Source organism: Ornithodoros turicata, chromosome 4 (assembly GCF_037126465.1).
Source record: "Ornithodoros turicata isolate Travis chromosome 4, ASM3712646v1, whole genome shotgun sequence".
NCBI classification, from domain to species: Eukaryota; Metazoa; Arthropoda; class Arachnida; order Ixodida; family Argasidae; genus Ornithodoros; species Ornithodoros turicata.
The window spans coordinates 53,334,474-53,357,851 of NC_088204.1; the positions used below are offsets into that span (position 1 = coordinate 53,334,474).

General features: G+C 45.2%; 1 protein-coding gene and 1 long non-coding RNA gene across 2 annotated transcripts in view; one reads left to right on the plus strand and one right to left on the minus strand.

Annotated features, from left to right (window-relative positions):
• The first annotated feature begins 217 nt into the window (after positions 1-217).
• Positions 218-23,378, plus strand: part of LOC135393181 (uncharacterized) — a 294,635-nt gene continuing 271,474 nt past the window's right edge. The window contains exon 1 of the long non-coding RNA XR_010422516.1: positions 218-238. This is a non-coding gene — a long non-coding RNA (uncharacterized LOC135393181). The remainder of the gene's footprint in view (positions 239-23,378) is intronic.
• LOC135391547 (uncharacterized protein C05D11.1-like) overlaps positions 11,203-23,378 on the minus strand; it is a 116,005-nt gene continuing 103,829 nt past the window's right edge. Inside the window, exon 22 of the mRNA XM_064621846.1 lies at positions 11,203-11,455. Coding sequence (XP_064477916.1) covers positions 11,389-11,455 — 67 coding nt within the window. The 3' untranslated portion in view covers positions 11,203-11,388. The remainder of the gene's footprint in view (positions 11,456-23,378) is intronic.

The window sequence follows — 23,378 nt, forward strand, 5'->3', positions numbered from 1 at the left end:
CCATACACCTCAAGGGCCCAGAGGGCATTAAATGAGGGGGGTGGGCCAGGCAACATGTACATACTCAACAACAAGTACAACAACAACAACAACAACAAATGGGAACTGGAGGGAAATAACACGAAAAAATTTTGTACCAAGCAAAACGAAAAAATAGTAAATGTTTATGGCACAGCGAAGTGACGATGTAATGCAATGCGGAAGTGATGCGGGTCGATGACATTGACAGTGTCCTGAGGTAACTTGTTCCAGTCGATGATAGTGTTAGGAAAGAATGATTTACTGAAACAAGCGGTGCGAGACCGAATACAGGAAACCTTGAAAGAATGATCGAGTCGAGCTGAAATGCGAGTAGCATGTAATATGTAATGGCGGAGTAACGAGTTTGAGCGATAAATGTGGTTGAAGAGACAGAGACAAGAAATCCTGAGACGATGAGAGAGGCCAGCTATATGAAGACGTTGCTTTATCTGGGATACACTAGAGAAAGGAGAATAATCAGATGTAATGAATAGGGCAGCCCGGTTTTGAATTTTTTCGATACCAGTGAATAAACATTTATTGTGCGGATCCCAGTTAGCGGACGCGTACTGCAGCTGAGGCCGCACTAATGTGGTGTAGGCGAGGAGTTTTACATTAGATGGGGATGACTTAAGGTTCTTACGCAAGTAACCTAGAGTTCGATTGGCTTTTGGAGACACTGTCTGGATATGCTCTACATACGAGAGATTCGATTGAAGGTGAACACCAAGGTACTTGTATGAAGAGGAACATGGAATAGGGCGCCCGTTGATGGAATATGTGCGCAAAGACGGTGATGTAATTCGGCGAAAGCAGACATGAGCACATTTATCAATATTTAATGACATTAGCCATTTTTCACACCAGTTATGGACTAAGGTTAGGTCTTTTTGTAGGGCGATTTGGTCAGCATCATAGGATATTACACGGTATAAGACGCAATCATCAGCGAACAAGCGAATAGAACTAGAAATAGAAGCAGGTAAATAATTTATGTATGTGAGGAACAGAAGGGGGCCGAGGACGGAACCCTGGGGAATTCCGGAAGTGACAGGGCAGAAATCCGAAGAGAACTGGCTAACAGTGACACGCAGTGAATGGGATGAGATATCCAGGAGAGAATAGTAGGGTCAATGTTTAGATGGGATCGTTTTAATAAAAGGCGCTTGTGTGGAACTCTGTCAAAAGCTTTAGAAAAGTCGAGAAAGATGGCGTTGAGTTGAAGGCGACTGTCAAGAGCTTGATGAACATCATGGACGAACACAGAAAGTTGCGTCTCGCATGAGTGACCCTTACGAAAGCCGTGTTGCTGTGGGAAAATTAGGGAATTTGCCTCCAAGTACCTAATTATGTTAGAATGAATGATGTGTTCCAATATTTTAAATGGAATGCTTGTAAGGGATATCGGACGGTAGTTCTGAGGGGATGTCTGTCGCCCGATTTATAAAGCGGTATAACATTTGCAGTGCGCCAGTCATGAGGGACGTAACCATGGTCTAGCGACTGCTGGAATATAATAGACAAAAAAAAAAGGCTCGACAGTTGCTTCGTACCTTTTAAGATTTTAGAGTTTATGTTGTCGAGACCACACGATGACGAAGTTTTAAGTGACTCAATTACTTTCACAATGCCAGACGGGGAGATAGCAATTGAAATCATCGGTTCGGTATTTACCCTATAAAGGGATGGCAGGTCGTTAGTGTCTTCAGAAGTAAACACGCTGGCAAAGAACATGTTGAATATATTCGGGCATGCATTTTCAGGGATCTGGTTGCCGCGATCGTCTGTCAAGGATGCTTCGGGGGTATGCCTAGGATTTATCGCGTGCCAGAACCTTTTGGGGTCAGTGTTGATGGACGTAGCTAGGTCTTGACCATATAATTTTTCTTTGGATTGACGAACAGCTTTCTTGTATACACATGCACAACAGTTATACTTTTCCCAAGCAGTATCAGTACTTAGAAAGTTGGCCGGTCTGAAAAGCCGCTTCTTTTTATTTAACAAGGACCTAATGGTACGGTTGAACCAATGAGCTGTCGACGAAACGACTATGGTAAGAAGTGGAATGTGTTTCTCCACTAGCTCAGTGATTTTGTCTTTGAAAAGAGACCAGTTGTCCTCTACGGACCGAGTGGAAAAGGTAGAGACAAAGTAATCCAGGTAGTTTGACAAACCCTCGTTTATGGCTGGAAAGTCGGCTCCGTTGTAATTGCGTATTACTTTCTTTCTTAGTTGTCGCTTAGGCAACGTGACCGACACTAAGAAATGGATAACCTGGTGATAACTGAGAGGGGCAAGTGAAGAGATGTCAGCAATCGTGTCGGGATGACTTGTCAGGATTAAGTCGAGAGTGGTCGATGATGATGATGAAATTCTAGTAGGAAAAGTAACCATTTGGCTAAGGTTGAAATCAGCACAGAAATCTAAGAAATCCCTTGCAATGGAAACTGAGCCTGGTTTTATAGAAAATGTTTCCCAGTGAACAGCAGGAAAGTTGAAATCACCGAGCAAAAGCAATTTATGGGTTTGGTAACGTGCTATAATATCACTCATGACAACTTGCAAATCTGATACAAAGCTATCGATATAGGTTGGAGGCCTATAACACACACCAAGTAATAAATTAGTGAAACAACACTCGATGCAAATCCAAATTATCTCCAATGCTGAAGATACTGGTACACAAAAGGATGGCACGTGTTCTTTAACGGCTATCAGAACGCCACCGCCCCTTCTACCCTCGCGATCATGTCGATAAAACACAAAGTGAGGGAAGTCGCGAATAAGTTCAGTATCAAGAATACCTGGGGATAACCAGGTTTCAGTTAGGACAAGAATATCGCACGAGGTAGAAGATAATATGTTTGACAGGTCTTCCTGTTTATGGAGAAGGCTTCTATGTTTGTAAACACAACAGAAAGAGGAAGCGTGGATTGAACAGGCGGGGGCGCCGATTCCGCAAGTGGAAATGTTTGCTATTTACATTGCTCAATTTGTTCGTTACTCTCGTTAAAACGATAGCACTTGTTATCAACCAATAGTTTATCGTATTTTAGTTTGAAAGGCAATGCAAGCGACTTAGCAAAAGCAAGCAGCTGGGAACGTGCTAATGGAGCACCCGGACTGCTTCAATTTATGTCCTAAAGATAGAATTTCTTCCTTCCTCTTGTAAAATTTGAACTTAACGATAATAGGACGATGCCATTCTGGACGGTACCGTCAATCGATGAGCACGTTCAATTTCATCGTGGGAAACACTCACATTTAGCTTTTCTGAACACAGCTCGATCACTTTAGCCTCTGACTGAGCCCACGATTCTCCAGCAACGTCAGTAATTCCATGAAAAATGAAGTTGGAACGGCGCATTCTATTTTCCATGTCATCAATTTGGTTCTCAAGATTCGTGACATGTTTGGACATATCGGCGGCTGTCGACTGAATGTTGCTAATATCAGTTCGCATGACTTTCAAGGATGTTAATTCAGTATCAATTGTTTCAACTTTGGTAGAGAGGTTTTTTTTCGCTTGATCTGCGGCGTGCAGTTTTCCTTTCATGTCCTTTATGTCGTTCAACAGAATGGTTTGCCCGACCTCCAAGCGGGGGAGTATTGCGATTGCGTCGAGTAAACGAGATATTTGTTCTTCCGTAACCATAGTGCCTGGGTTTAGTTCTACGTCCCCAGACTGAACAAGTAACAAGGATGATACATTGTAGCAATCACAGAACATGGATAGCAAAGCATGGGAGCTCGGGAACATCACCAAACATACATTGTCAGATTTCCTAGCAAGTAAAGAGTGACGATTACAAACCTGAACATACAAAAGGAACGGACGATAAAGAAACCGCATCGTGGCGATGTCACCGAGCCCAAAACTTACGGTAGCGTAGTTGCTCCTGAGATAATCAAATGTACGCATCCACACACAAAAAGTCGCTTCGCGGCTGGTGGCTGCTTCGCAATCTCAGAAGTTGCGATGCATTGTATCAGTATATGTTGTCCAGCAAATGCCAGTCTGCTAGGGCGAGCTGCGTTTTTCGGTTCACACTCATGCTTTGTGAATGCGAGTTTGTGTAGGTGCGTCTCCGAGTCCCCCCCCCCTCCCCCCTATACACAACTAGAGGTGACAGGTCTTATGGCGCATTCCATTGGCAGAGATGGGTAAAATTTTTGCCCCAGGAAGGGAGAAAAGCTGTTCCATGGGCAGAATCGTGTGAGACGTTGAATGTTTCATTGGCGGAGCAAGGGCAAACGTTAGCTCGAAAGAGCAATAGTGTTTGAACCACGAGACCAAAGCTAACCCGGGAAAGCACGGGCTCACGCGCTATGCCCAGCGCGTGCTTCGTACCTCGAACGATTGTTATGGCGAATGCGGGTGATCATTTCGTAGCAACTTTTGTTTTGCCAGATCCCGAGCAGTCATGTTTGCTTGGTCAAAATGAAGCAATCTCGCATGTTCGCGTGGCGCTTTCCGAGTGCTCGGAATTCGCCACCTAGCACTTTTCTTTGCCCGGTCTCAAAACGATCGAGCAACGGGTTGGTCATCTATATACGGTGTCGTCACATCCGCACTGTAACGGTGGCGAGTGCCCTCATTGGCCCGCAGGTTTTCCTCAGACGCTTTCAGACACATGTCGGCACAGTTCCCCTAGAAGTCGGCCCAGGACGCACATTTCCCCAGGGCGTCAGTCGTGACGTTGCCCACATACGTGAGGCCGACAACGGCAAGCCCTTTCAACATCACCACCACCACCAGACGACAGAACTCGAAGATCGGCGACCGCGATGTCCCTAGCGTGATCCAAGTAACTAAAACCGCTAGATATTCGTAGCACTTATGTTCGGGTGGCAAAGGTCACGTGATTCAGCTCGGCCTCCGACCTAGCAGTTTCCGAGCGCTAGGCCGTGTTACCAGGAAATGACCACCCGAATTCGCCATTAGCATTCCATCGACGAAGGAAACCCGTGTGACCCCGCCGGGAACATGCACTCAAACCCCACCCAGCGCCGGGCAAAATCTGCTCTCCCAATGAAATACACCATTACTTGTGAGCGCCAAACTGTTCAGTCAGCCTCATCGTCATTGTGTGCGCCGCTATAAGCGCGCGCCACGGGCTGATGTGCATTCTTCATCATACGTTGTCACTCATGGATGTTAGATCCCCATCCGGCCCTTCATCACCTAAATTGCTAGGTATATTTGTTCCTCCATCTTCACTGTATGTATCATTCCAGAGTGTTAGTAAACTGCCTGTGTGTTTTCCAAATGCCGTATTCTTGAGTCCTTTGAGTTAGGCAGATAGCCAGGGACATCGGGTCCGGCACGTTTACTACGTCTTTACCCCTTTTCCCCGGCCTATCTTGCCTCACATACGATACTTCTATATAGGAATCGGGAAATACATTGGCGCTGAAAAAATTATTCCCTTTTTCTAAAATGCTACCGCAAGCCATGTATGCTTAATTTTTTCCCCACCGGTGTACATACATCGTAAGTTCCACTAGGCGATGGTAGTAGTGCATTCTACATGAAGGTCGCGCTTGTACTAGCTAATGGCATGTTATCGATAACATGTCATTAGCTAGTACAAGCGCGACCTTCACGTAGAATCTTCTTAGTTGATATCAACTAAGATGCTACTGCTGGAGGTAGTGCTGTTTACTAGCCTCTTCAGTTCAAAAATGTTACTACCGCCATTTCTGCTACCCACGGTTACTAATGTCCTAGTGACAGATGTGACAAGTACAAGCTTAGTTTCTAGTTAGTAAATGCACTGACCTTTTTTAAGAGTGTAGAGCAGGTCTGAGTTCATGACCACGCCAAGGAAGCGATGGAAGCATGCAGGCTCGCTTCTTGGCACCAAAGGGGGAAATTTGTCATAGCCTTCCGTGTGAAACGGAGCTCGACGCTCTTTTCGGGCGAAAGGTCCATCCCAAGTTGCGCGGGGTACGTATGTACATTATTTAAAGCCAGCTGCAAGCGGCGCTGGATGACTGGTCGTGATTATCCTACTGTCCAAAGGCATCGTCATTTGAATACACAGAGAACGCCACTTCTCGAGGAGTTATCGATTTTAGACCCAGCATCACTACATGAAAGGGTGTCGGACTCAGAATATATTTCCTTGGGGAGCTCCTTCATGAACATGATGCTTAGGGCTCTGCCCTTGGGATGTACGGACAGCGACAGTTCGGTCCGTAAGGAAGTCTTGGAGCCAGCTGAAGAGTCAATCGGATACCCAAAAACGCAGCACACAAGTGTGCGAGACGGTATCATATCCCCCCCCCCCCTCCCCCCCCCCCCCGTTGATGTCCAGGAAAATCGGCACGACGATCCGCCGATGAGCACGAGCATGTTTGACTGTAGAGTGTAAGTCGGAACTGGAGAGTGGAGACTCCTGATGAGGGTCCCAAATTGCTGCAGCACGTTCCAGTTTCGACCTATTTATTTCTTTCTTTCTTTCTTTCTTAGGGCCCACCAACGGAAGGAAATTACGATAAGAAGGGTTTCGTTACAGGGAGAAAAACTTACGTTTGGTGTAGCTTAAGGTTTAAGGTTAGCCTGGTGTTGTTCCTCACGACGAGTTCGATGCTGATGGGAGGAGTTAGCACGAGATTTCTATATGTTGTACATATGTTGTATCGTGAAGCATTGTGGTCCATGTGTATTTACGCTTTTTATTGTAGTTCAGCCCTGTTTTTTGCTCCGTCCCAGTGGCAGCCGTTAATGGCTCAACAGCACGATTACGTAACTGAATAAATTAAATTTATCAAAATAAATTTATATACGCATCCGTTGTATGTATTCGGCACCCCTGCAGATGTTAACAATTGTTTAATATTGGAAAGTAATTTTCTGAGGCGCAGGCATACAGAGAGTCAAACACAACAGAGTTGCCTGGGTTGACTCAGATGACAGCGTGGTCGAATTGGTAAAGGCGCTCGACCGGTATTCGAGAGATGCGTGGTTCTAACTCCCCCGATTCAAATTGGTTCAAATTCCGCCGATGTCTGACTTTTTTGATGATTGCCATACTTCGACCGCACGTGTTTAATGTACTCCAGAAGAATGCTATTTGTGTGAATGCTCTTCAAGGTACTATAAAGCAGTCGAGGTCGAACCTATGCAATCAGCATGACGTGAGAGTGCTAGATTCAAAGGTTCAGCACAACAAGTAATATGTACACGAGTTTACTCTAAGTATTTTTAATTGGTAAATAAAAACACAGTCAAGAATGTCGGGGCGACGCCTGGTGGGAAGAAGTCCTCAAGTTGTCAAGCAACCCTGTAAACAAGGAGACCGATAAACAGATGGCTCTCCTGCTGGGATTTGCAAATACTACCTTTTGAGAAAATGTAATTTGTGTGAAAGAACATCAACACAAGCCGAATCTTGCACTCAGCAGCTAAACGTCTATACCTGGGCCTCGTTTGAGCATCGTGGCGCTGCTATCGTACGTCGCTCTGTTCGGCCCATGGTCGTGCACATGAGACATTTTCGCCGCCGTACTTGGCGGAGTTGGCGTTTCGTCGGTCTGCTTCGCCACAGTGTTGCCAGTAGATTTCAATTTGCATTTTTTCGGGAGCTATAACGTCTATGTGAGAAATTTTTGCGGCATTTTACTCCTGAGGACGTACACAATTCAGGGCACACAAAACATGAGGTTCCACCTCGACTGCTTTACAGTACCTTTCAATATAACTCACATCCAGCAAGAGTTGTGCTGGTTTCATATTTCCCGGTATGGATATTCTTGGCATGAATTGTCCCAGAATGAACTGGCTGGGTAATAGCTGTGCTGGAATGAAATGTTGAAAAAATAATTGAGGTTGGTGTGAGCTGTGATGGTATGAGCCGGGAAGAGCCGTCCCAGGGTTCGTTAACGTGAACGAAAATCCAAAAAGGGCTGCCAAGGTTTTCTCTCTCTCCTCGTTAACGTGAGCCGAAATGTCAGCAACAGCTACCGAAATTAACGTCCCTCGCGGAAGACATGTTTGAGCAACTCGTACCATGTTACTGGCGTCATCGGCTGTTTTAATGCGTTAGCATTAGGAGTGTCAAAAGATGTGAAAGCTGTATGTTTGTGTGTGTCCGTGTATGAGATAGTTAAGCCTCACCAAGACAGCGGTAGAAGAGGGTAAATGTAAATGGAGGTAAATGATTTGAAATCGCAGTAGTCGAAGGTAATTAGAGTAAGAGGTAAGACTAATTCAAGGTAATTAGAGGTAACTAAAGGCAATAAAAGCATAATGTTGAGTTTAAAGGCAATGAATGTAAGAGATATGTAATTAAGAGGAACATTTAACGAAGATTAACGAGATTACAGGTTACCGAGGTAATTAAATGTGATTAAACGTAATTAACGTAAATTAAATGGGTATTGAGAGTAATTGAAGCAAGTAAACGTAAGTAAAGTGAATTAAATGAAATAAATTCAAGAGTACATCATGCGGTTACCTCGGGTATATAGTTAAAGTGTAATTCCAGGGTAATTGAAAGTAACAGAGGCTAATTAAAGGTTAATTAAATGGGCTTACACACGGTAATTGAAAGTGTCGAACAGGAAGTCAAGTATAGACCAGAGGTGCACAACCGGAAGTCAGGTTAGTCCGGAAGTAGAGACACAGAAGTCGAGTTGGTCTGGAGGTGGATAGCAGAAGTCAAGAATACACGGGAAGTGGACAATCGGAAGTTGGGTTTAGGCCGGAAGTGGATGCCCGGAAGTCAAGTATGGTCCGGAAAAGGCGCTCACATTTACCGCTATATCGCCACTGAATTTTCGAACCCCGTAACCTTGGGATGAATATCAATCCGTTAGCCATTGATCCACAGAGGCGAGAGTGCTGAAAGACGTGCAGAACTGGAACGGTACACCAACCGATAACCGAATATAATGGAATGACAGCTGAAGTAGGATGTGTGTACACGAAGACACCTAAATGACAACGGAGACGTTGGTAAATCTCTCTTCAGCTTAGCGTAATGTACCATGAACCCGAGGTGTCCCAGTGATGGGCAATATTAGTGGATGGTGAGTACCACGTATGATCCAATACAAATCGCTTTATTTATTCTTGGTAGACAATGTATTTACGCTCGGAAACTAGTATATCAGTATTTATATTATACAGTAGTATTTTATAGTATATCAGAAGTATATCAAAAAGCAGCCATCGGCTGCTTTTTGGCATATCCCTCAGCTATGTATGCTGTTCCACATTTTCAATAAAGAAAGTAAGAAAAGTTTAGTGGAAACCCATATACCTACCATGACTATACGTAATCGAGCCGATGCTCCTTGGTACACTCGCACATTACACTTGCTGCGAAAGAAAAAAACAACGCCTTTTTCGTCAGGCTCGCATTCTGGGTAATCCCGTCCTGTGGAACAGTTACAGGCTGATCGCTCAGAAATACAGACGTTCCTTACGTAATGCAAGGGAAAAGTTCTACAATATTGAACTCCCCAAGATTATGTCAAATAACCCTAGAAAGTTCTGGAAAATCATAAACTCACGTTCTAATTCACAACTCCAATTGGTTGACTCTGAGGGACACCCAGTGCCAGAAGGCGACTCTGCGGATGTATTTAACAACTTCTTCTCTTCCGTCTTCACGCGTGACTGCACTAGGACTGCGCCCACAGAACTCTCTACGCCCCCATATCCCAACATGGAGAGTATATCCGTCAGCCCGCATGGTATCGCTAAACTTATTGACTCTCTTAAGAATACCGCATCATGCGGTCTTGATAGTATAAATATCAAAGTCTTAAAACAGACCAGAGACATAACCTCACTCTTCCTGTCATTTATCTTTCAGCAGTCGTTAGAGACAGGTGAAATTCCTCGTGACTGGAAGACAGGCAAAATCATTCCCATCTTTAAGGCAGGCGACCCACACACTCCATCGAACTACAGACCAGTTTCACTAACAAGCGTCCCGTCGAAACTCATAGAGCATGTCGTCTACAAACACGTGATCGAGTTCTTGGAAAATAACCAGTTATTCTTCCACAATCAGCACGGATTCCGAAAGGGTTTTTCCTGCGAAACCCAACTTGCATCGTTCACGCATCACATCTGCCTCGCTTTAGATAACAACACTGAACGCGATGCTATCTTCCTCGACCTATCAAAAGCCTTTGATAGGATATCACACTCATTGCTGTTTAATAAATTATCAGCGCTCCACTTCCATCCACTTATACTTCAATGGATTAAGAACTTCTTAACAGATCGCTCATAGACGATATACGCTAACAACCACTACTCTTCATGTGCGCATGTCACCTCTGGTGTCCGACAGGGTACGGTATTAGCACCATTGTTGTTTTTAATATATATTAATGATCTCCCACAGTCAGTTTCATCGCACATTCGCCTATTTGCATATGACTGCGTCGTCTATCGCACAGTCCATTCCACAGCTGGCCATATACCTTACAGAGAGACTTGTATAAAATTGGCGAATGGTGCGAAACCTGGCAGATGTCACTTAACCCCACAAAATGTAAACATGTGATGTTTTCACGAAAACAACGATCATGTCCCACTACATATGTCATAAGTGGATCACCTGTAGAAACCGTTACTAACTACAAATACCTCGGAGTGCATTTCTCGTCTGATCTAACATGGAACACACACATCTCGAACATTCTTTCTAATGCAAATCGTAGTCTTGGGTATCTTCGGCGACACATTACTCATGCACCTCCACACCTCAAACGGCTGGCCTACCTCACGTTTGTCCGCCCGAAGATCGAATATGCCAGTGCCATATGGGATCCCCATCAAACTTATCTTTCGAATAATAGCGAAGCCTTGAAGAATCGGGCTGCCCGGTTCCTTTTTAAACAATATTCACCTTACACAAGCGTAACCTCACTCAAGGTCCGAGCTGAGCACACCAATTTACCAACGCATTAATCGCCGAGTTTACTTGACCATTATCGCTCCATGTACACGCACATCATTGCTCTCTAATCTAGATATATTCTTTGCTTTTCATCTTGTTATAATCTTTTTCTGTCTGCTGTTTTTTTTTTTTGCTTGTTTTTTCAGTGTATGTTTGCTGTTTGATGTACAGTGCCAGTGTGTTGCATATGTGCTCACTCCCTCATGTAATGGCCTAGGCTCCTTGATGGATCAATAAATAATAATAGTAAGAAAAGTAAAAAATAAAGAATGCTTTATTCATTCGCAAACGGCCAAATTCATTGTGCAGTCTAGTGCTTGCTACTGCAAATTTAAGCAGATGCATATATGCAATTAACAATAACATTCCAATTTCAGTAATGTACGATTCGAACAGGTTATGTGACATTCCTATGGAGCACTCGCATCTTCCTGCAACCCTATCATTTGAGGTTTGCAAGGAGCCTCTCGTCCTCGGGGGAAGACACTATAGTCAAATGCCTGGACATCCTGTGTGAAAGAAGCAGTATATAAATTAGGATTTTCATCACACAAAATTAAATTAACTGATTACTAATTAAACTAAACTTAATTTTAAACTTAAATTTAATTAAACTTAACAACAAAATTTAATTCAGCTAACAATATGAAATTTGTGCATGTGTTGTATGACCCTCACTCATGAATTGCACTCGTGTGTTGTATTGATCCTCACTTGTTATGTCACGTAAAACGCATTGGAAATTCATTGCTTGGAATGACTTGAAAGAATGGAGTGCATATATGTCAAACGAAGATATTCATATGATTTCGTGAGTCAAAGGCTAGTATGAAAGCATTTTTTTCTTTTTGCAGCCTGTAAGAATTTTCGTGGTCAGGAATAATTGATTGACCCGGAAGACCACTTACGTTAAAGGGACCAAGAAAAGATTTGAGAAACCTCTTCAAGCATCTGTATGCATTCCTAGCCGCTAATCCATTCACCGTTTGGAGTATAAGCTCAACGTTGGTTAGAACAACGGAGATATTAACTAAAAAAAGCACTGCCAAAAGAGGCGAAGTTTCGATGCCTCCGCTGCCTGCACGACGCAGAAGCTGGCTGTGACGTCAAAAGCAGACGACCTTGGCTCTGTGGGACTATCTTGGTGCATTGGAGTGAGCAAAGGATGTAAGTGACGTCAGGCCGCTTGCAGGGGGTGTGTCTGGCGACCATTCGACGCTTTTTTTGTCCGTAAACTGCGCCTGCCTTGAATGCATTATGGCTAAAATAGGACATATTCCAGATAATAAGCCTCCTTGCGACCCGTTCTCTGCTGAGAATTCAGATTTTTTTAGAATCTCTCCATGGACCCTTTAAAATAGAGTTCTTTCATTCATCCTTTTAAATATCCTGGTACACTTTCTCAGCGCTACACAACCACACAAACGTGGTAATCCGTTCACTAGTGTGACCCACAAAAAGTCGTCTATACCAGGGGTGCCGAAGTGGCGGCCAGTGGGCTGCATGCGGCACGCATGACCCCCTGCGAGAAAAAAAAGGGGGGGAGAGATTATGCGTTTAATGGCACAAAGGCAACAAATGCCAAAGAGCGCCAAAACTATGGTAAGTGTGTGGGAGATGATAGGAGAGATAATGTGGGAGATATGTGGGACGATAACAACAACAAGTGATAATAACTAGAGTCACTAAATAGGGAGCAGTGTTGCGACACTGAGCCACGCCGACGAGCGAGCCCGCCATCTTGAGTCCGGCTTCTCTGCGTCGTCTAGCAATGGGACGCCAATCTCCCCCTTCTCCGCCGGAGAACAGCGTGCAGCCGAGCCAGTTCGCAACCGAGGAAACCGGTTCTGCATAAAGGGGACTCAACATGGACGGCGCGTTCTTGGAAGGAGAGACCACGTGACACGACCGGTCCAATCGCGGACACCGAAAGGCGGCTCCCGCTCGGAAAAGGAATGCGATACTCTGTACCCCTATTTAGTGACTCTAATAATAACGAGTGAGTGTGGTAGTTAAAAGCTATCTACAGGTATGAGCGATGAGATGGTCCAGGATGAGAGAGGAGAATGACGATAACAAGTGAGTGTGGTAGTCAAAAGCTATCTACAAGTACGAGCGATGAGAGATTTACATGATGATCGAGTTGAGTGACAAAGGCTAAAAGAGGAGCAATGGGGGGGGGGGGGGGGGGGGGGGGCTGAGCATCTACATCTGACTAAGTAACCCACACATGGTCAAAAATTGGATGACATTATCAAACGGCACAAGAGGAGTGTCACCCAGTAGAAGGGCTGGGTGGAGTGGGGCATGGTATCTGTAGAATGCGGTGAAATACTGTTGGCGTTGGTGTTCGAAGTGAGGGCAGGATGCCAGTACGTGCAAGACAGTCAAGCTGTCACCGCAATGCGCGCAAGCTGGCGGATCCTCACCTCTGAGTAGGTGGTGATGCGTGAGCCATGTGTGCCTAATCTTCAATCTCGCGGAAAGAACTTCGGAGGATCTGTTGATGTGTTGAGTCCGATGCGGGGGGAAAACGTGTGGCTGTGTGACGTGTAGCTTGTTATTTTCTTCCATGCCCCACTCCTGCTGCCCACTGTGTGTAGACAGCTCTCTTTAACATTGGCAGGGTGTCTTGGTAGGGTAGTCCTAGAGCTGACTTCTCTTGTGCCAACGCTCGCTGAGTCTCACGGTCGGCTCGTTCATTCGCCGGGATCCCAGTGTGGCTGGGGACCCAGCAGAGACAGATTGAAAGGCCTCGGGAACAAAGTTGAGTCGCAAGCGCCCGTACTCGCTTGACGAGGTGATTCTTGCTGTCATAGCATTAAAGCAGCGCACGCACAGAGCTTAGCGAATCGGAGTTTTTCGGAGTTTTCGGAGGTTTCCTTTCCCACAAGGCTTGTTATATTGATGTACATCTGTGTATCTACTGCTGGGACTGTTATACAGGGCACGCCCTCACATTCCCATTTGTAACTCGTTGAAACTCAGAAAGAGTAAATAAAACCTGAAACCTGAGTAAATTAGTGAATTTTGAAGGTCGTTTTGTTGAATGTGCCGCAGAGCCAGGAGAATCGCCTGAAAAGCTCTGCGGTGAAAACTGTGGCGTTCGTGTTCAGGCGTGCCGTCATAATAGAATCACATTCAAGGGCAACGGCCGCCACACCATTGCTTACTTTTGTCCCATCAGTGTAGATAGCATGGTGGTTCCCGAAGCCATGGTGAATCTCCAGGAATTCCTGGAGAATGACAGTGAGTGCAGTGGATTGTTTGTCAAACAGTCTCATTTTTAAGTTGGATTGTATTAGGTGTCTCTGCCAAGGGGCAGCATCGAGGGCTGCCTGCTGGAGGGGAACGCCAAAAGGACTGAATCCCACACGGGAACTCGCCGCCTGCACACGAAGCGGAAACGAGGGTACAAAAAGAAGGCTTTGTAAGGAAGAGTCGCTCCAGAGCGGGGTTCACACTACAGTGTACAACTGGGTCATTGCCCTGGCATCTGTACCTTAGCGCAGCCTTCACATGTTCAAATTGTCTCCGTCTCTCGAGCGACCATTCATTGCCCTCAACATATAAACTCTTCACGGGGGACGTCCGGAAGGCACCGGTGGCGAGTCGGATGCCTTCGTGGTGGACGGGGTCCAAAACCTTCAATGCCGAAGGCCGCGCCAAGCCATATACAACACTCCCGTACTCAATTACCGATCGCACAACCGAGTCGTAGACCCGCAACAGTGTCACTTTGTCGGCTCCCCACGATCGATGGGATAAAACTTTGAGTATGTTGGAGGATTTCAGGCACTTCTGTTTTATATAGTTTATGTGTGGCACAAAAGACAGCTTCTTGTCAAAGACCACCCCCAGAAATTTTTGCTCATCACAAACTGGCAGTGTGTTGCCTCCGAGGAGCGCCGAGGACTCAGCAAATGTGCCTCGCCTCCTCGTAAAAACAACACACGCTGTCTTTTGCGCGGAAAACTTGAAGCCGTTTTCATCAGCCGACTTAGACAGACGGTTGATCGTGAGCTGCACCTGTCTCTCAGCTGTCGAAAGACTTGATGCTGTGTAGGGAACCTGGACATCGTCTACGTAAAGGGAGTACTGGACTGGAGGTGGGATGGCTCTCGCTATCGTGTTCATTTTCACAACGAAGAGCGTAACGCTCAGCACAGACCCCTGTGGAATCCCGTTCTCTTGTACAAAGACGGGAGATAAAGTTGAGCCCAGACGGACACGAAACATGCATCCTGTACATGCATCCTGTGATACCATACGTGTGTAGATCTTGCAGAATCCCGAAACGCCATGTGGTATCGTACGCCTTTTCGAGATAAAAAAACAAACAAACAGATACACAGAACTGCCCTCAAACAAAAGCCTCTCTGATTTGTGATTCGAGGTGGAGTAGGTTGTCCTGGGTGCTTCGGCCGAAACGAAAACCACTTTGGTGTTTGTCAGAGACGCCTGCCTCTTCCAAAACATATACGAGCCTTGCATTTACCATGCGCTCAAAAGCCTTCCCAAGGCAGCTGGTTGGCGATGGGGCGATAACTAATAGCAGCAGACGACCCAAGCTTCATGAAACGGTCGTGGCGTTATGATCGGGCTCAGCACTCGTGTAGTTTATTTTGTGTCGTTTAGTGATAAGCCGTTGCCATTGTCCTGTAACAGCCGATGACTCACTAAATAATAGACGAACGGGGCTGGTTGGCACATGGCAATAGCGACTACGACGAAAGTAACACACAGAGAGACAGGGAGCGTCGAACTTTCAACTTTCATCATAATGTGATTAAAAGGATGTTCCCTCTCTGTCCCTTTGTTACTTTCGTCACTTTCGTTGATAATACTCTAAACCTGCCCGTGCGTCCGATTTTTGCTCGATCGATATTTGTAGTACATTCCCACCAAAGTTTCTGAGCAAACCCTACATGACGGATTTCTAATATTAATGCATTTCATGGCACCGGAAACGGAACAATTCAGTTGCATGCGTGGTGATCTCCCGAGTGAATTCGAGCAAAAATCCTTGCTCGAGGAGACCTGAAACGGATCTTTTTGGCTCCCCGTTTTCCGCAGCTGTGGACTACCTTCATGATGACTTACGAATGTAACTGATTGAAATACAGTGCGACGCACCGGTAAGAGCAAATTCGCTGAAGTTGGTTCGGCACAACGTTCGCGTTAGCAATATACATTTGTCTTACTTCTAATTGTTTTTCATAGGGAATGCATACCTAGACCACACCACACGAGACACACCACACCACACCACATGCAGACATGACGTATATGACATACGCCACACGATATGGTACACAAACTCAGCCGCTCGAGAAACTCTCGGAGAACTTACGAGACACGTCTGAACATTTCCAGTGACGAGGGACGAGGCGCATTTAAACTGAGGACGGCTCAAGCTACGTGCTCCCGTCGCTACGCGCTTCCACATGCCACGCGTCGCGTGCCAAGCTGTACACTGACACCTCGGTCACTCCGCTACGACGCCGGCTTCTCTTCGAAATGGGACTTCTAATGCTAACGGATTAATAATAATAATTCGTGGCCTTACGTCGTCAGACAACTATGTCAACACGCGTCTGCACGCACGTGCTTTCTGTGATGAACCAAGTCAAAGTTGTGCTCACAACTAACAAACGAACAACTCAACGCAGTCTTTAAGATTGCAATTGCACAATCACTTTCACCCGATGTTCACGCAATAGTTCAAAACAAGAGGGGTCAAGTTTCCTCAGTACACAGCAAATGAAAAGGATCGGTGACCCTATGATTGAGAACGCTAAGTAACGCAAATACAGGGTGTCTCACGAGATGATGTCACTTAATTCCTAAAAATAGGTCTTACTTCAAAAAATACAAAATTACTTTTGCCACAGATTGGGGCCGTTTGAATTCGGGTCACGTTTTAATTAAGCTAATTTGCAAAATTAAACTTGAAAAATTGCCAAGCAAAGGCGGCATTTTTCCTACTGAATTCGGAAGGTTATGGTCATAACACACTATTCCAATCAAAATCACGGGGTATTGCGCAAGATTTCGACAAGAAATTGAAAGCCGAAAATGAGTCGCTGGGTGAAGCTCTCTGATATTTACGTGTGCGGAACTGTTGGCTCCGTACGAATATACCCTTCCTCCTGTGCAAGAAGAAAATATACCTTGCCACAATCACAGTAGCGTGACTAGAGTCGTGCAACTGATGTACAACTGCGAGTACTAGGCCAGGGGCCGCCGTGCACAGCATGGGCGGATCCAGGATTTTTTTAGGAGGGCGTGCAGCAATGAAAAGCATGTTAGGTACGTGATCTAAGGTGAATCAAACATTATACGAAGACAGAAATTGAGGGGTGGTCAGTACATCCGGACCCCCCTTCTAGGTTCGCCCCTGCGTGCGGGGACGTCATATTGGCTCCGTTAAGGTATAGTCTGCTATATTAATGACGGATCCCGTTTGTAGACTTTCGTTCTTTCTTCTTTATTCGACCACGCTTTTGCGTCTTCCTTTACGACAAGGGATCAAAGCCCTCTAAACAAAATCGTATGTGCTGTTACGATCAATGCGCTGCAATTCGCGATGTGCAATAAATTTGCCGCAGCATACGGTCGTTTGGCCTGGGCGAAGAAACTCCACTCTTAAAATGAATTTCACCGCATAGCACGCTCCTAGCCAACCATAATCCCGAATGACATCGGTATCTCCCCTGATTTGTTGAAAACGGGAGGCGTACGCCTTTTTTGTACCGCTTATGCAGTACATAATTGGTACAAAAAGGCGTACGCCTCATATTTTCTACAAATCAGGGGCGAGAACGTGCTATGCGATGCAGTTCATTTTTAAGAGTGCGCGGTTGTACTGGAGTGTCAACAAATTGCCGCCGAGTTGCAGATTTTGTCCAATGGGAGAGCGGCGCTCTCAATATTCCCAGACGGCTGTCGGCATACACTCAAAAAACAGAACTTCACCACATAGCACGCTGTGAGCCAAGCATTGCCACGAATGATAGGGTTATCGCTTCTGATTCGAATAGAGAGGTGGGCGTACGCCTTTTTGTGGCAATTTGGATATATGAAAATTGCCACAAAAAGGCGTACGCCCCCCTCTCTCTTCGAATCAGAAGCGATAACCCTATCATTCTTGGCAATGGTTGGCGCAGAGCGTGCTATGCTATAACGAAGCTATTCAGGGTGTCTAAATCACACATTTCGCTTTTATCAATGTATCTGTCATTAGCCGCCAGCCTCTGATAATGCCGTGATGTGGGACAAGGCCCTCAACCGGAATAAAACTGCTTTCCACTTTCCCTCGATAAAGCCGGAGTCAAGACCTCTGCACACGCAAATTTCATCAGACATGCTTTTCGAGCGACTGATTTTCGGCTGCCAAAGTTATGTAGAAGTATTGGGAACAAACAAGTTATTTTGATTGGAATAGTCTGTCACGGCCATATAGGCTCGCGAATTTAGGAAAAAAAATGCTGCCTTTGCTTGGCAATTTTTCGGTCTTAATTATGCAAATTAGCTTAATATGTGACGCGAATGCAAACTGCCTCAATTTGTGGCAAAAGTCTGTAGGAGTGTATTCCAGCAGTTTCATAATTTTTTGAAGCAAAACCTATTTTTAGGACTTGAGTGACATCTCGTGGGAAACCATGTATATGTCGTTTTATGTCGTTTAAAGTTCTCTGTTGTGTCATCTATACATGACTAGAGATGGGACGAATCCAGAATTTGTGGAATCCAAATCCAAGGCAGGTTCTGCGAATCCACGAACCTTACGAATCTCCAACCTTTCGAATCCTTTCTTTAAAAAGCGCTTGAAAAGCCAGGGGAAAAACACTTCAATTGAAAAATGTTTTGACGCAGAATTTGATATATTTGTTTAATAAAAAACAAGTTAAATAATAGTACACTTTCAGGAGAAAACACACCCGTACACTTCTTCTGAAATGTAATGTATTTAATATGATATTAACATTCCCTTGAGTTTGAGGGGAAAGCACAGGACAAACAGAGGACGAGATGAACTGATAGACTCACGAATCAGCAATGAAGCTTTAATACACAAAGGGCAAGGGAGACAGGGTATAAAGGAAGTGCTATGTTCATCGTTATTTAATATGTTGCACGTCGACTACAGGGAATAGGGTAAAGTGGGGGCAAGGTGAGACAGAAATTTGCAATTGAACATGGAATTTTTATTTTTCGTGTTTTTGAAAAAAAAAAAAAAAGAAACTATCCATAGGCATATTCTCAGAGGTATAGAGCTTCTGATCTGTGCGCCAGGACAGACGTAATCGGTTCCAAAATAAACACAGAACAAGAAATTCAAAAATGCAGATTGTCTCATCTTGCCCGAATCTAAGCAAGACAGATAGCGCGTGGGGCAAGATGAGACACGCCGTGGTAATGAACTATACAAATTAGTTTTTGCAATTTAAGCACTTACGCAGCCCCCTTGAGCCCACATCCTACATGATGTGCGATAAAACCACGCAGAGCCCCGTGCTATTTCCCTCCAGCGTCTTTGGGCACCACCAAAACAAGGCACCGCCAGTCTGACGTGTCGCTGGTCTCTCGCTTTTGAGTGCGCTTCTGCTTTGCTGGAAATATCCTAGGACACAAGAAAGTTTGCCGGAAAATCCTAGGCAATATTCAAAAAAAGAATCTCTGAGGAACAAGCGTAAGGCCAACTAAATTACATTATATTTAAATTGCGTTACATTTAAATTACATTAAGTTGTCGCGTCTTGCCCCGTGGGCACCATCGGATGCATTAATTTTTCAGTTCAACACCGGCGAACGAGGAGTGCCCATAGTTTGCATATATCTAGATGAATGAACAAAGAAATAGGATGTGGACTCACATTGACAGAATAAATCTGCGACACGCTGCTGCACAGCTGACAAGAAAAAGGACGACAGAAAATCGCGCCTTTTTTGCGAGTCTTTAGATTCCAGGCAGAAGTAACCGATTTTTTTTTTCTCTTCAACGCAAGTACCAATCCAGACAATTCTCCCGTGCAATAGAGCGGACATGCAGAGTCGCCTATGAGTAAAGTTTCAAGCGCATGGGGCAACGCGTCTCTGAGACAGGCGTCGTCGAGCAAAAAAATGTCTCATGCTGCCTCGTGTTTCATCTTGCCCCACCTTACCCTACATACAGACAAAAGCAGAACCACGTTAGTTTTAAACTTGTAATATAGGAGTTCCTGCCTGAACACTTTCGGTCCAGAGGAATGTAAACAAAGAAGAAGAGAACACACAGCTCAAAGTTTTAAATTAAGGGAAATGTTTGGTTAAAAACACCAGCATTCTTACCCGATGTGCCGAACAGCCTTTCTGACGTAACTGTCGAGGGGGGTGTGATCAGGAACTTTTTCGACAGTTTCCTCAAATCGGGATATTTTCGGTTGTCTTTCCAGTGCTTGAAGATGTCCGCAGAGGGCGGAAGCAGCGGTTCTGACAAGTAGGCATTCACTTCGTCTTCAGCAGACAAAGTGCAACTGCCCTCACTGCTACCAGATGGGGTCATCAAATGAGCATAGTGACTCGCCATGCTATGAACTCCCTCCGGTTCACTTGAGAGTTTTGGAGTGGTGCCTCTTTCACTTTCTCATGAAGACTGCAGCTCGGTGGCAGCTGCATGCATGCAAACGAAGATAAGAAATTTCCGTGGTCAATGTTGATTTTGCTACATGAAGGTGTTCTTTGTTGAAGGTGAAAATGAATACTGGATTTGAACCAAGGATCCAGGAGGGGTCCAAGAGCGTACAGTGTTTCCATCTCCACAGTCTTATAGCGCCTTTTCAGAGATGTCAGCAAGTCACTTCGAAAACCCTGCACGGAAGCTAAGGCTGATTTGAAGTCCCGGAGGGCAAAAGTGGTGCTGTTCATTAAGGTAATTATTTCTGAGATGGTCACTTCACTGGGACAGGCCACAAATGTCGCTCTGTCAAACACATCTAGGAGTTGTATCACTTCTCCTATAGTCCTCCATTGTCGAGCAGTCAGATCCACCTGGAAATTCAACTCTGAAGCAGACAGTAACAGAGATTGCTTTTGTTCCATGAGACGACTGAGGGTGTGATGCTGAGAATCCCATCTAGTTGGTTCATCTTGGATCAGCCGATGGGGTTTCACACATAGCATGGCTTGAGAAGCTCGTAAGACTTTCATGGCTTTGGAGGAGTGCTTGAAATGTCCCACAATAATTTCAGTCTTGTTTAGTAAGTAATCTTTTTCTGTAAAATTAACTGAAAGGTGTGGGCAAGGCTGGACAAATGTTTTCACATACTGCGTTCCAAAGCTGCAACCATAATCGGCTCATTGTCTCTCATGACACACACAGCTTTGTGCAAGAGATTCCGTTCCTTCATAATGGCGGTGCTGAATGCTTCTGTGTGGGAAGCCTCTGCTAAAGGAATGCACTCTAAGCACAAGTAATGGTGCTCAAAGTTGTCATCTATGAAGTGAAATGTCAAACTTAGGTAATCGTCACAACTTGTCGACGTCTACGTGTCAGTTGTCCCTGCAACAACAGATACCTCTCCTCTCCAAAAGATACCCCAGGTTTCTTTTTTCCTCTTCATACATTGCTGGTGTCACCTTTTGGGCAAAGCGTTTCCTGGTTAGGTTGCTGTACCTTGGCTGAAGGTGGCTTATCAATTTTATGAAGCCTTTGTCTTCCACTATATAGACAATGATTGACTATCTTTGCAAATCATTTCGGAAACCAACCTTGTGATGACTTTCGCTCTTCTGCCTCCGGGCTTGAAACTTTGAGTGGTCTACATGAAGGATTTCAGAGTTGGTTGGAAAGAAGATGCTGTCTGGCTTTTCATTGGGGTTTATTCCAATGACAAAGAGCTTGGCTCTCTAAAGGTGAAATATGCAGAACTTGGACTGCGGCTTGAAGGAACTGGTGTGAGAGAGTAGTTCCAATAACAGGATCATCTGTGTCGCCAGCAGTACCATGTTTGTTTTCGGTCTCGTCTCTGACAGTCACAGCAAGACTGAAGGGTGAAGCTGGAGTCACCATGGCTAATGTGGTGTACTTCTACTACCTTTCAGTTCCTTAAACCGGGCTGAATGTTTGGTTCTGATGTGTTTCCACATGGCTGAAGTTGTATGTGAGCCTTTCCCTCTGGAGATATTTGCAGAACACAGGGTGCAACGGGCATAAATCTCATTGCATGCAATGTGGAAGTAGCTCCAGGTGTTGGAGGGTGCTCGAGATGATGCCACCTCCAGGGTTCACTATTGCAAAACAAAACAAAAGGCAAGGATAACCGTCTTGTGCTAGGCGCACTCTATCAGCCTTCCAACCTAGGCAAAGGCAAATCTCTCTCTGAAGAAATATATTCAGGGTAATTCTCATAGTTCTCCCTCAAGATCTCCCCAGACTAAAAATGATACGAAGGCCCTTTCTACACAAGGAATAAATGTGGAATTTTCCACATTTTTTTAAAATGCGGAATGTAAAAAAGTGTGTAAATTTCTCTGCCTGTGTAAACAGGGCCACATTCACAGGTCCAGAGATTATCAAGGTCAAAACGTCAAAACTGGATTGGATTTCCTTTGCATAGCTCCTATGACCCCCATGGGCTTGTAGCTTGTTGATGCGCTGGCACAATTTGGCAGAGACGGCTGTGACACCTTGTAAACCTACAAACCCCAGAACTGTGTATGGAACAGTTATGCAAAGGAATCTTTCAGCTGTCCTTGGAATCCCAAGAAGGTTGTACACTAGAGTCAAGTTTCAATTACTGTAACAAGGAAGACACTTAAAAAAGAGCCCCGCCAGCCTCTACTCCAGTCCCGATTCTCTACCTCAGAGCTTTCTAAGCTTTTCGTGCAAGTGACACTTTTGACGACACAGCAATTCAGTTTTACTAGCAAATCCGGGATACGGAAAGGCACTCTCTCTCCATCCCCCCGGTTTTGCCTCCCTGCCTTGCCGCCCTGGGGTGGGGATCATTCTAACCCTGAGGTAGCAACACACGAGAACGCAGCTTTCGAAAGTTTTTATGCGAGTGACACACAGACTTTCATTTTTGCGGCGCAGCAATTCAGATTTACTGGCAAACCAGGGTTGAAGGAAAGACAGCCGCGTCCTCTTCCTTCCACAATGTTGGCCCGCCACTCTAATGTACAGTAACGCGCTAAGCTACTCTGATGACCAGCCTCAAGTCAGACAGAAGATAAGAGAATAAAAATTAAAGTTCCCTTACCTTGAAGAAGGATGCAGTACGAACTAGCAAGCACAAGAGCTTTTGCGGGTAGGCAGCGAAACAATGCGAACGGAGGCAGACTGACACGGCAACAGACATGTGCGCTGCCGCACAACGCCGCCGTTTCCAAACCGGCGCGCCGAGGGCCTCTTCGCACCTGTTTTCGGACAGAAAAACGCACACAGCA